The sequence below is a fragment of the Sebastes fasciatus genome, chromosome 19 (assembly GCF_043250625.1).
Source record: "Sebastes fasciatus isolate fSebFas1 chromosome 19, fSebFas1.pri, whole genome shotgun sequence".
Classification (NCBI taxonomy): Eukaryota; Metazoa; Chordata; class Actinopteri; order Perciformes; family Sebastidae; genus Sebastes; species Sebastes fasciatus.
The window spans coordinates 19,152,971-19,167,757 of NC_133813.1; the positions used below are offsets into that span (position 1 = coordinate 19,152,971).

Here is a 14,787-nt window from a genome sequence, read left to right on the forward strand (position 1 = left end):
GAAATAATCGACCAAACAGAAATTTCCAAACTTTTAGTTTATATTCCTGACCTGATATATTCCACAGCTTCGGAATATATAATGCAGGAAACAAAAAAGGTAAAAGGTTGGATAATTGTGATTTCAAATTTATTGATGAGACTGCCTCAGCTCACAGTCAGAAACTAAAAAGATGTGAAACAGAAACAGGAGCCATGTCATGCATCTCTTTTGGCACTTTTTTTTGTTTTTTTGTTTTTTTACTTTCAGCCACTGATCAACAGAAACCTTAGAGAGCAGCTGGAAATTAAATAGCATGAAAAATGATTTTTAAAAAAAAGAAATCCTCTACATCTTGTCCACTGTCCTTTTTTTCTGCGTGAACTGTAACACACAGTCCTGAGGTATACGGGTTGGGGCAAAGCCTCAGACGGGCTAAACAAAATAAAAAGTCATGTTGGAGTAAGACTTCAAATTAACTCAGCAGCATCAGGAACAGGTCCACCGTACAATCAGAAAAGAAAACATACTTCAATGAAAAGTGGTTTCCCCACGCAAACATGAGCTCACATTTAATGTACCACAAAAGAAAAGAATCATGCTAAAAATCATTAGTGAGAATGACGTGAATATGACTGATTAAAGAGTTATGCATCTTTCTGAAAAGTGATTACACATAAGAATGCCCAGAATATGGTTCAGTTTGCGTAGAGACCAGACAACTGTATCTATCATACTTTGGAAACAATGTACAGGATTCAGTTGGCCTTTCCAGATTGACTGTTACCATTTTAGATGAGAAAAAAAAACCTTGCAGTTTTCCTTATATTTTAAGGTGGCTAAAAAACATTGCATTATTGCACAATGTAAATGGTACAATGAATTACTTATTGCAACACACACAGATGAATGAATCTGCCATAGACGATCATCATCATACCTGCGTTTCAAAGTGCATAGCAGTCTGGGACTGCAGACCAAATGTGATGCTGCACCTGGTTGAACTAAACCAGAGTTACATGTAGACTTCAGTTGCAAGTTGCAAGATTTGGTTAATTTTGCAAAGTTTTCAAGATGACATGATAAATTACAATTTAATAATGACCACAGAGTTATTTCTAGGTTGGAAAAATTAGCATATAGACTGAAAAATCCAAATCTATGGTGCTCGATCCGACAGATTATTCCTAATCCCTTGCCTGATGACTTTGTGAAGACAGGAGGGTTTCGTCTGATAGCAAAAAAATGTTTTAGCTGAGACGCTTTCTTGGGTGTTTGTAGTCATTACACACATACACACACGCACACACACATACACGTTATAGCAAAAAGGAAATGCAGAACACGCACACAAACATTTCATCAAATGGGTCAACCCTAGCAAACTGCATTCACTCTTGAAATTCCCTGAAGTTGCTTACTAGTACAGAATAAAATTAAAATTGGCCCCAGCTCATCTCCTTCATCTACTACCATTATATTACTGAGAAGCTGCGGTAGCGAACGCCACCTACTGGCCAGGTCATATTCCATTCACCATCACCGAATATTTAACAGTAGTTGTTGATTAAGTGAAAAGGTGCACTCTACATTACAAAAAAAACTGCATTGCATAAAAAACCTAGCTGAGTACATTTTTGCCTTATCTATGTTTTTCCTCTAAGTTGAGGTAATTTTAAATTCTAGTCAGTGATCTACGTCATTATCATCACGGACACCTTGTATGTGCCTAGCAACACTACAGGCTAGGTGTGGGCAGCACCAGCCCAGCCCATATTAACCTACAGCTTTTGGCCTTGAACTACCCAGTTTAGTCTCATGACATCCCTCATTTCAGTATTTTCAATAAAAGCCACCACTTTGACTCCCCGTCTAATAAATGAAGAACAATCTTTAGATTTCAAAGTCAAGACAGGATGTGGCTATCACGCTGTTTTACTCTCCTCCATCGGCTGTAAACATGCAGGCTGGGTCAGTTAAGGGCTCCATGTGGGGCAGTGAGGGGCTCTGAGGCACACGCCATTCAGACACTGACGAGAGATCAGTGTTCGGAAACTTGGCTACTTCGGGATCGGTCGTGGTCAAGGGTTTGCGTCTTGTCCACTGTTAGAGTTTGCGGTTTGCGATGAATCTGCTGAACACGGTTCAGTTCTGTCATCCTCTGCTGCTTGTGAGCAGAACTGCCTCTGCTCTTCTTCCTCCTCTTCCTTAAGAAGCACCTCCTGTTTCTCCAAAACAAACTCCAAGGTGGGCCCTCTGGCTACTCCGTCCTCCAGCTCCCCCTCTTCCGCCAGGCGAATTTTGATGTGCACGCCGACCGGTAGGTCTGTCTTAACTGGACGATGAGGAGGAAAGCCGAATGATATGCAAAATTGGAACAAGAACAGAGAAAAGAATTAAAATTTGATCAGAGAGGCCTTTCACAATGAAAAATATATAGCGTATCGCCAGCCTTTAACCTTCCTCCTCCTGCTCCTCACCGTGTCCCAGCTGCCTCTCCTTGGGCAGCATCAGCACATCCACATTGTGATGTTCCTCCAGAGCTGTTGTGAGCACGGCACCCTCCTGGCTGAACAGGAAGACCAAGGGCACGGTGATGTCTTCGGTGGAGTCGCCATCTCCAACCATCTGGAAGAGGGGAGTGTCCTCGCTATTGCTCCCCTCACGGTGGTCTGAGAAAAAGAATAAGTGAGTAATTGGAATGATTTAATTTCTTTGATGTCTTTGCGTATTGAGCTTTGAGGTGGACTTAAGAAAAAAATGTGGTTTCAGCTCCTCTGGTAATCATCCTCACCTATAAAGATGACTCCCACGGCTCCTGCCTCCTGCAGCCGACGAGCCTTCACAGCAAACATGCAGTCCCCACGCAGTGCCAGGGCGATATGCCCTTTAAGCTCCACTGCATTATCTATTGGCCCACATGCAGTGTAGGGAGAGGCTTTCGTTATGCGGCCCTTCACCTGCAGCACAAGAGTTTGAGCGTGTTATTGTGAGTTATTGTGTTGAGATAAAGAGAAGTCCAGGTAAAACAAAGAGTGAAGATTCTGCTATCATATGAAACTAGAAAAAAACTAAGGAATCCATTGGTATGTCATGTTAGCTTGTCGGGAAGAACGCTAAATAACGCTCCAAAGTTATGCAAAATTTTGGCGAGGAAAAACTAGCATGGACATTTTCAAAAGGGGTCCCTTGACCTCTCATCTCAAGATATGTCAAAGAAAACTCTGAGATGAACTGAGTGAAAACTGTATCTTATTAGATAAAACAGATGTTGACAAACTGCTGAATTTGCAGTTGAAAAAAGTTAATAAATCGCAATATATCTTATCGCAATACTCAGCATATCGCAAAATGTTTAAAGTCGCAATAAGATCGTATCGTGACTTAAGTATCGTGATAATATCGTATTGTGGGGTGATTCCCACCCCTAGTAATTGTAAGAGAAAATGTTTTGTCCTTGGTTTGTAAAGGTCCTTTTTTTTTTTTTTATCACTTTTTAAACATCATTAAAAAGTTAGTGATTTCATAACTTTTAAAATGTTTGGTCATGTTATGATCATTAAACACCTGTTTCTTATAAAAGCTACACCACTTGTTGGGAGCTTTGATGCCGATACCGTGTTATTATGTCACTTTGGCAGCTCACCCCGTGCTCCTGCTTGGTGAGGTCCATCCCAAACTTGGCAGGTCCCGCTGTGAGGACCGTCCTACCCAGATACGGGGGGGATATGAGCTGAATGACATGGGGCACCACCTCCTCCTCCTCCGGTGTGTGGCTCAACTCTGCCACCAGTTTGACACGGTACACTCCTTTATGCTCCTAAAAGGGATTCATATTTAGAAAACTCTTGTCATTGTTTTCATATAATGTCAAGTGTCATGTTTAAGTTAAGAAAGGGAAGTTCTGTGACAACTTTATGGTATAACCAGTTCAAATTGTATCATGGTTTATCAGGGAATATGTGGACATTGTGATACTGTATATTATAGTAACCTATATTGCAGGCATTTCTTAAATGTAAAGCCCCAATTTTCACTCCATTAACACTGCTCCTAACCCAATACTTGTAAACCATTTAAAAAAGCAAAATGAAATTGGTAATCCATTTACTGTGATTTGAATGATTTCATTTCCCCCCCTCACTGTTGGAAACCTCATGATACCAAAGGGGGCACATTTACTGCTCAAGTAAACACAGGACTGAGCGTAGCATAGCTGATAAGATGATGAAGAAATCTGTTTTTTTAAAAAGCGCTGTCATTTGACTAAAGCAGCTTATAATTTTCAAAATCCATGCTGCTCAAGGCCGTGTTATATATGCACACTTTGAAAGATAGAATTGGTTCAACAGCAGGTTATATAATTAACCTGTTTTGACAGCTCCATTGAAGCATGTTTTGCTCACAGCATAAACATGCTTGGTTCAACAGGTCGTTTGCGTGGTTTCAAATCAGGTCTTAAATCAGGAACTGAAAACGTGATTTGCATGCTCAAAGAAAATCACAGAGGAAATCACAACAATGTCTAAAAAATGTTGGTGATATTTTTGACCCATTTTGCTCAACCCTGTAAGGCAGAAAGGGCTTTCAAACATTACACATAGTAGATACAGTATATCTGGGTAAAATACAGTTTCTGACTTATTTTGCCCTCTGCCTGCAACCTCATGACTTAAAGCCTCATTGATCTTCTTAAATATCTGCAACTAGTGCTGAAATGAAAATGAATAACTTAGCTCCTTTAGCTGTAAAAATTGCTGTTTTAAAAGGATGTCATTGGGACAATGTTGTGCCTGAAGTTTTGGAGGTCTAAACAGGCGAGTATGAAGTAACTAAAAATACCTTCCGATTTCCGGCTTCTCCTACCAGGACCTCGTTCAGTGGAGTGAGAGAAATGCCCATGCTTTTCAAGAACTCTACCGGCTCCATCCCATTATCATGGAGCGGTAACTCAATTTCCCTGTAAGGTACAAAACACACCCAAGTTAAAACTCAAAGTAATTGTGGCAAACAGGTTTCAATGATGATTCCCCTCCAAAATCAACACACCTGACAGGTAAGGGGTGGAAGGCTCGCCCCACCCCGGTGAGGTACTTGTAGCTGTCCCGGATGGTTTTGGCAAACGAAGGGTTGTTGGGGAACAACGTCTCCATGCTGGGGCAGGAGTGTGTGAACAGATCTTCTTCTTGAGGAACAGGAACGGACTCCTGAAGCACAGGACCAACAGCTGAAGTAATTTAACTACACTGTCTAGTAATAATTTTACACACATATTGAAATATCAGCTTCCATCAATCAGAGAATGAAAAATGAAAAATGAGATATTTGTGATAAAAGCAAGAGCTCTCACCGTGTTGTTGCCTTGACAGGGTGGCTGGGTGATGGAGAGAGATACAGGGAGAAGGTGAGCCTCTGTGGTGAAGATGTAGTCGTCGATATCGATGGGCAGCTGGTTCTTCTCCGAAAACAGCAGGTACAGGTATTTAAACATCTCCGCCAGAAAGAACGAGTCCATCCTGCACATGATTAAACATTAAAACACATTCAAAAGAGATATTTTGAGGTTCCATTACAACAGTTATTTCATCAACAGAAAGGTTTTACCGGACCACACCTTCTAAGGTTACTCTTAAATATGAAACATGTCAGTGTAAACTAGGGCTGACCCGAATGCTTCAAAGCTTCGACCAAATGCCATGGGAATCGACCTCCAAATCAGTATTCGAGTGCTTCCAGTTTTTTTTTTTTTATATACACAAGTATGTAATAATTAAGTATAAATCCCCAAATAAGGAATAATCCCTCAACCGTATTCATATTCAACATGAATTATTATTAGATATTCTCAGACACATATCACTGTTTGTTGTGTGTAGAGGTAGGTTCATTTGTATACCTGTCTTCATGCGTCCCAGTGCGAACATCTTGCACAGCGGCAAACCCGCAAGGCACCCTGGCGTAGGCATTGAGTTTTTCCACGATGGACTGTCCCACTCTGAGGTAGTAGGGGTCGCCAGTGGCCTGCAGAGATATCGAAATATAATCTCGACCACACGTCGAATAAAAATGATTTGTGTACATATTTGTGCAAGAGTGGTTTCATTAACCAGCCTAATTATAACAAACGTTAAGTTTCCACTTTTTTGTATGTCTGTCTATGGTACTGTCCTGTCACCTTATAGAGGTAGTAGGTGCTTTCTGCAAACTCTGGTCTCAGTAGGTGTTGGCCCCAATGAACTCTGAACTCTGTGGTGAAAGCCTGCAGGCAGATTAAGCAAAGAAAGCAAAAGACGTTAGTGACACTAGCTTCTTCTAAGAATACTCTATTTACATTAATACACATATTTCGTTGACAACAGGACATAGAAGATTAGCCACAAGAAACTCCCTTTCATTATTTCTTGACATGGTGTATTGTTATAATAACTTATAATATATTTCATTGCATCATATATCTCAAACCGTGATGATTCGCTACAGCTGCTGCACACCTACTTGTTGATACATTACCCATCATCTTTAGTATGAATATGTCATACTGTAACTTGCAGTGAGCTGAGTATTAGGCTTGGGCGATATGATGGTAGTAGAGATTTTGTTATATAATATTTATACTGAGGTAGTTATCCCTTCAATACTGGTCTTTCTATTGGGTTATTGCAAGCAGTGTTGTAATGAGAAGGACTGCTTAATGGAAATATTTTAATATTATATTATATTAATATTTAATTTGTTGTGATTTTTTCATCATCATGATGAAGTACCTTTATTTGTTATATATTTAATTCAATGGATTTAATGGATTAGGCAATAGCTGACATTCCCATCTAATTATTGTTTTGATTTTCATTTGAATTTCCTGAAAAGTCACTACATTACAATATGGAATCTTATCTTGACATACAAGTATATACACTGTGATATATGAATTTATTCATATAACCCACCCCTATTGAGTGTTATAAATACTGTCATTAAATAAACACAAAGAGCAAAGATTCTTTACCTCTGGAAGAAACTTGTGCTGTTTGGTGACTTGGTAAAGCATTTCATGAGTCTCAATAGCTGGCTTCAGATCTCCTCTCAAAACCTGTGTGAAAGAATAAATGTCACTCTAGAGACGACAATTTTCTACACCTTCTACTATGTTTTAATGGTAGTAAATGTGATCGATTAAAAAGGATCCCAGACCTGTAAGCCGGGGAAGAAAGCCAGGAGAGAGTCCATCCAGCTGCGCACGCTCACAGTGGGGTTGTGCATGTGTACGTTGAGCAGCAGGGGAGGCTGACTGATGTATTTCATAATGGCACTATAGTGCTGTTGCAGACAAACATGAGACGTAATATTAGAAAAAATGTCTTCAACCCACAATCACAATAGGAACAAAATGGCAATTATGTTTGAACAGGGAGTACAATACAGCAGTTTGGATATCGATTTCTATGTGGGCGTACAGTGATGGGTGACTTACAATGTTGAACCTCTCCAGAAACACATTGTCTCCTAGAAGAATGTAGGCCTTCATCAAATATTCATAATACGAGTCGATACCAGCACCGACACCACTCTCTGCAAACACAAAAGTGAAACGATTACTATAATATGGTTCATGTATAGAGCCGTGGAATATGTACTGTATGTAGTGTCTGTGTATTTCTGAATTATCAAATGTTCAGTGTGTGGCATGGTTATAATAGTTTTTAATTTGTTAATATTGTATTTTGGACTTTTTGATTTAATTTTTTGTTTTCTTTTTAGTTAGTTTTTCAGATTGTGTTTGCTAGTTTTAGTTTAGTTTCAGTTTTTCAGAAAGGTTTAGTTTCAGATTTTATATATTTAGTTTCTGTTTGTTTTTTGTTAGTGCCAAGTATAATGTCTTAAAAGTATGTAGCTACATACATACATGGTTGGAGAACTGTGTAGGAATAGAGTGCTGCAGGGATGACGTATTTTTATAGGCCAACCTGGAAGTTAGCATCGCCCTGGTTCCCTCGACAATGTCACGAGAGTTGATGGAAATTCACGCTGTCTCCTTTTTTCCATAGTGATAAATTATAGCTAAAAAAATAAAACTGAAATGTATTTACATTTATTTGCTTTTCATCTAGGCAATATCTTTTCAGTATGGAGTAAGGATATAATTTTTTTTGTTTCTAAAAATATTTTTCATTGCTTATTTTGATTTTAGTTTCAGTTTTAGTTTACTATAATAACCCTAGTGTGTGGTTCCAGTTTTCATCTCTTGTCTATACCAAAGTAGTACCAAAGGTTTGCCTCACCTCTCCGTACCCATTCTTCATTATGGATATTGATGACAGTCCCCACCAAGTCACTTCCCCTCTGTCTCCTCTGCCAGAGGACATCCAGAGCCTTCCGTGCATGTTCCTGTAAAACAATATAAAGTAATTATATCCTTAAAATGTCTCTGGTATAAACAGTTACGTCATTTATATATAATTTCATCTTTCAACAGCTGCCACGAGTTTATATAGCCAGCTATAATTTCTAAGAAAACAACTCTACTTTCTTATATCTCAGTAAATTTACAATAATGTGGGATATTACAAAACAAAAGCCTAATCTCTAGAGTGGCAGAGGGAGGTAATACCTCAAACACAGACTCTCCTGACAGTCTGCTGAGGGCAGCAAACTCCAGGATCATTGTTCCAGCACATGCTGTGCAGGTGTCCGACTCAGTGCCTGTGCGTGAAAGTGGGTTTAGGACTCCATACCGCAGATTCACCTGGAAAAAAGGAACATTAATCTTATCACTTATCAACTCAGCTCAAATTATTTCAAGATACTTATTAAATTAAGTAATATGTTGTTCATTAGTTCCTCTGTGGTGCACTGACTGCGAGGAATCATTCTCTATCAATGCAGTGAGTCAGGTTTCAGAGCCTTCCATGATAAGATATGACTGTAGGCTGTCTGCTCCATCTGCATATTATACATCTAAAACAAGACCTATGATATTTAACAATAAACTAAGGAATACCTTAGGGTAGGGAAGGCCACTTGTGGTGTTAAAGGCAGGCAGTAATCGATGACCCAGCTCTTTGGCCATGTGTAGGAGCTCATCACGATACCACTGCATCCTCTCCCCGCGCTGCCGTAGCAGGTCGGCCATCACGTGGGCTCCCAAAAGCCCTCTGGGGAGAATTAAATGAAGGAAGAGAAGAAAGATTTTCTTTTAAAAAATACAAAATTAAACAGAAAGTTTGGGGTACTTAGTACTAATACACAATACAAAAGTAAATAAATCACAGATATGCTTCATACCCTAAAACTCTGATGTTGGTCTCAAACACAGACACCACCACATCGTTGTCCAGGCGTACTTCTGTCACGGCCTTCCTCACTGCGTCCTCAAACTCATCAAGCTTGTTCAACACCTGCTCACACACAGGAACAAATACATCTACTGTCAAAAAAAGGGGAAAAAACCTGAAAACAAAAGCATGGAGAGGAAAAGAAACAGAAGCTGATCAAACTACTTTTATGCTTGTAATCAGAGAACTCACCACAAGGGTATCTAGGGTGTCAATCAGTGTGAGAGAAAACCTAGAGAAAAGGTGGAAAGACATGTTATGATGATGAGAGCTTCTGGCACAGCACAGTGGAGCTGGTGACCCACTTTGCCACTGATCCAGTTTCATATTAATGACCACAATCTGTTACATGTCAAATCTGTTGAATTTGCAGTGGAATTACATTATGCAACATGCATGGTGCATTAATGGATGTATTGTACCACAAGTCCATGACTTATTGCCTTCTTGTCAATTTGATTGACTTAAATTTGCATCTAATTCATGTGTTCCTGAAAAACTGGGGCATCTACTCCGTGTCAAATTAAATGGGTTTGGAACAGCATAGTATTATAAAAATAAATGAGTCCTTGTCTTCTTTGAAGCCGCAAAATACTTTAAAAAAAAAGACATTACATAAATATTACATTTTGTGTTACTTATTTGTTCCTATGCAAATGTATTCTGGACATAGGATTTAGTTATTTATCACAAAATAGAAAACCTGCGTCAATGTTTTTCCATAATAAAATATAATTACCTTTGCACCAGATCAAGTTGAAAGTATTTTTTGCTCAATTTAATGCTCCATTTTATTATATAAAACAGGTGACACAAAGAATCTCCACATAACTAGATGATAAATTTAGATCAGGATGTTCACAATTAAAATAGGAAGGTGGATACAAAATTGGCGAAAATGTACGGGCGTTTCTATTTTTCTCCTTTGACGCTATCGATATCTTTAACATTCTCAGTAAAGAGTCAATCTTGAAAGCAGGCAAAGGTTAGTGTGGGAACAGATATAATAAACTGGACGGAATCAAGCAAATGTATTGCGATAACGTGTAGTTACATTTTCACAATCAGCAACTTAGGAGTTGAAAAAAACTACTGTAACACAACTCTATGAAGGAACACACTAAAGAGACATATAGCACTCCAGTTACTGTGCATATTAGACTCTTAAAAATGCGCATGTTGCTTTGGTCTAAACTGGTGGATTAAAAATACACGGCTTGTTTGTTTAACCGCAAATTTAACTTGCAAATTTCCCCACTGTGGGACTAATAAAGGAATATCTTATCTTATATCTTATCTTTAAGGAAATTTAACTGAACTTACTTCCCCAAGGAGTCATCTATGTCCCCTCTATTGGGCTCCTGGCCACGGACTCTCCCCCTGCAGCTGAGAGGCATCAGCTCATCTGCTGGATAGGCATATTTCTGCAACACAAACAACAGTCTTCAAGTCTTCAAGCAACATTTAGCAGTCCACAGAAAAGGTGTCATTAAGGAAGGATGGCTGGAGGGTTGAACATTCTCTCGGAGGGAAAAAAAACAACTAGCAGCCTAAAGCTAAATACTTTACACAACTATTGGACCACTTGTGGAACTGTTTTTTTTCCACTCAACATTTTCTCAAGATTTTACTTGCTACCTATTCCCGCTATATATAAAGATTGAGATTGAGGGTCGGTTTAAATTTGGTGTCCGAGATTTAAATCAGTTTCCAATTAGATGGCTTCAATTAATTATCGCTGAGGTCTGAGAACAAGAGCCAAACCAAGAAATCAGCCAGTCAAATATAAGTAACAAAGAATTACAGTAAAGAAATGCCAAAGACTTGTTTGAGATAGTTTATAAACAGTGGTATCTACAGCACTGAGCGATTAATTTTTCAACTGCAAATACTCAGTTCATATCTCTGTCTAAATCATTTTAAAAACAAATTTAAAAGATCTTTATCAAAAACGTTTGTTTGTGTTATGTGATTATGTAAAAAAAAAAAAATAATATTAGGATAATAGGAATTAATATTAAGGGTTTCTTCCAAAGCCAACAACAGTGCTTCACTCATAAATGGGAGAATCTCTTCTCTGTGTGTATCCTGTTCTTCCAACACTTATTAACGCCACTCTCCTCAACTAAAACAACTTATTGTTGTCACCAGTTTTCTCTCTGCCCCGTCCCTTCTACCTAACATCTCCACAGCTGCTGCTCCTTTCTCCATATCTCACTCTGTCAGGTCCAGTTTCAGTCTCAGTCTCATCTCTGAACTTTCGGCAGAGTCAAGCCACCCATGACCCGATCATCTCTGACTGTACACTCTAATTGCTTGCTTCTCTTGAGAAAAATCCTGACACCTTGAATCCATCTCTGTCATCAATGTCATACAACAAAATCCTGCATGTTTGCCTCCTACATAACCCCATTAAATCTAACCCAACTGCATTCTGTCCAACCACTGATTCAAGCTTTTCTTAACTGGATGACCCTGATGAAGGCCAAACGACAAAACGTGTTAGTCTCACAATAAGGTAGTTCTTTATACCACAAGTGTTGCTGGGGTTTTGACCTTTTCAGCTTTTCATAACTTCCCTCTTAAAATTATTAAAATGATTATATCAAAGTGAACACCTTACCATGTAACTGCCGTAAGCATGATCAAACATTTCAATGATCTGGTCCCTGCAAAAAAAAAAGGAAAATATAAATGAATCAAATGGCAAAAACACAAATAGTTTTACAAAATTGCAAATAACTTCAATAGCCACTCATTCGCAAACACATAAAACAGCGTTGTAAACTGGGGAAAAAAAGTTCGGAAACTTGTGTTTGGTGGATTATTTCTCTGTTGTTACAATGCTATTTTGTCAAATTTTTCTTGGGTGCTACCCACATAATCAGTTGTGCTGCCCATCCCACAAATGCATGATCCTTACAAGTTGGACATCATTGTGAAGGTAAATAAACAGGCTTTCCAACGATGTAAAATACAATGCCAATAGCATTGTAACAACAGAGAAATAATCGACCAACACAAGTTTCCGAACTTTTTTTTCCCAGTTTATTTTGTCCAGTGCGGCTCACACAATGACAAAACAACTTTTCATTTTGGTGGCATTGGCCAGTTTACTGACACAATAACTAGGTTTTGAAGCATGAATGAAGTGTTTTGGGTGAGTTTCTACCTTTTGCAGACATGCAATAGAGTTGTGATGTACTGTCAAACAGTTGTGATAATTGCACTTACAGTTAAGACAATGTTAAGACTGTTTCAAAAACTGTAATGAATATAACTTGTCAGTGCGTGTCTGTTTTTTAAAAGGCTAAACGCCAACAAATATGGATTAAAGCAGAATATTTCGTTAGACAAAAACATGTTGTGAATTTTGGAAGTGATTACATCTCTTTTTTTTCAATTGAATTTTTACTTTACTGGGTTTAAACAGAATTTTTTGAATTGTTTTTTATGCAGAATTTTCCCCCCAGTTTATATGTCAGTCTACACATCATTCTTCACCTGATAACGGTCTTCTCCTCTGCTGTCATCGTGCTCTGGCTCTCTTGACATCTCGTCCAGCCAAGGAGACTGGTGACCAGCAGGGTCTTCAGCAACATCCCAGTGCCACCAGATGTGTGGACCACTCCCCAGTGCAGTCTATTTCCTATTCTCCTCATTTTGTCTCTTCTCAGATTAATCTTAAATATGGACAAACAAACAAACTCCTGTCCTTTTGTCCAACCTCCCACACAAACTCAAACAGTCCAGCAGGCACAGCTGTCCTCCTTCTTCATCATCATCCTCATTCAGGTAGAGAGTCTGAGGCTGTAGAGTTTCTACCTCCCAGCCCCATGTCCATAATAAGTCCACTGTGCTTGTTGTTGTTGTTCTGTAGATGATCCAGTATTGTTTACGACCACCACATGTGCCCACTGTGCACTTCAGCTGATCGTATCCATGTAAACAATAGAGGCAGCTATAGCTACAGCTGAGCCTCCATACACACAATGACTGGTATCCTGTAAAGAAGCCTGACCACGAAACACTGGCTGATTAGAGAAAGCCCAACTAAAGCTAACAGCACACTTAAGAAAATATGTTGGTAGTTACCAGATTAAGACAGTGTTGCTAGGCAGCTAGCCATGTTGCTAGGCAGCCAGCTAACGTTAACAAGTTGCTAGTTAGCCGTCAGTAATGCTAGTTAGTTAGCTTACTAGCTAAAGAAAGAAAGAAAGCTGAACCAGCATTTTAGTCTTAAAGAAATGGTTCCCTCGCATATTAAACTGACATGTCATACAGTTAAATGGTCGATGACACGTCCACAGATATCACTACGGCCGTACACAGCACCCGGACGTCGAGCAACCGAGTGAGCTGTCAAAGAACCAGCAGGCTGTTATGCTAAGCGGCTAGAGGGGGCTGTGGCTATGTGTTATATTCTGCCCTGAGTTTAACCTGTAAGGCAAGCTTTACACCCCACGTAGGCTAACGTGAAGTCTCCCCTTTCAAGCAAGTGACACTCTTCAAGTAGTTAAGATATATAAGATTCAGATGTGTGTGCTTGTGATCGCAGTCTGATAATGTAACAGACGTTGGGTTGTTGTCCAAGTTGGGAAGGAAGATCCCCTGGCAGTCTGTACTTAGGGCACGTAAGCTTACATTCCACGCGTCACATGCGTCATAAGGTGGGCGGAGTCAAGGAGGATGTGTGTCAATCATACGGTAATTTATCAGCAGGTTATTTTTAGAGATGTTCCTGGAAGGAATAACTTAACCCAAACCCTTTATGTATTTCATCTTATATAATACACCCATGTAAATGTTAACTACATTTTTACATTTATGAATGTTATGTAGTATTTTAAACATGAACTCAATGAACTTTGTTTTCTTACCACTCTTATGTAGTCATATTATTTCTTTATATTAATCTTGTCTCTGGGTGGAGGCTTCAGATAAACACAGTGGGCTTTTTGCCTCTTCCTGCACTGTATATTATTCATTTATTTTTTTTATTATGTTGTATAGTCTTAAATATTGCAAAACAAATAAACCCATAAACATCATTGGTTGAAAAGTATCTGTAGGCAGTGTCATCCACAAATCCTTATATCTTATCTCACAACTTTTTCATATCTTATCCCCCCCCACACACACATCTGTAGTGTCTACAATTAGCCACAAGATGTCGCCCTTCTCCTCTCAGTACATCACTTCTATACCTTACTGTGCATTTTATGCATTTATTTGTTTACACACTTGACCAGTGAGGATATTTTAGGCTACACTTCTAGTTTTGCCTCAGGATGTTAAGTAAGGCTACCTAGGATTTTTTTTGGACTAAACAAGCCCTTAATTTTGATAATAATTGTGCATAATTACAAAATAGTCTATAATTTGCTATTATTTACATCTAAATTATCTACATTTAGTATTTAAACCTGCAGTAGGCAGAATGTGTTGGGCATCATTGTGCAAAATATCCTTAATA

The 14,787-nt window shown here is 38.9% G+C and overlaps 1 protein-coding gene across 1 annotated transcript; it reads right to left on the bottom strand.

The window, feature by feature from the left end:
• Positions 1-112: 112 nt before the first annotated feature.
• LOC141757223 (ER degradation-enhancing alpha-mannosidase-like protein 3) lies at positions 113-13,907 on the bottom strand. Its single transcript, XM_074617572.1, has 20 exons — positions 12,816-13,907; positions 11,935-11,980; positions 10,635-10,735; positions 9,504-9,543; positions 9,262-9,374; positions 8,978-9,131; positions 8,588-8,722; positions 8,259-8,364; positions 7,451-7,548; positions 7,171-7,296; positions 6,986-7,069; positions 6,155-6,238; positions 5,876-6,000; positions 5,330-5,495; positions 5,029-5,186; positions 4,822-4,939; positions 3,626-3,799; positions 2,774-2,939; positions 2,460-2,651; positions 113-2,314 (listed from the first exon to the last, which is right to left on the bottom strand). The coding sequence occupies exons 1-20, from the start codon at positions 12,971-12,973 to the stop codon at positions 2,061-2,063; spliced, it is 2,598 nt and encodes an 865-aa protein (XP_074473673.1). The 5' UTR covers positions 12,974-13,907; the 3' UTR covers positions 113-2,060.
• Positions 13,908-14,787: the final 880 nt, after the last annotated feature.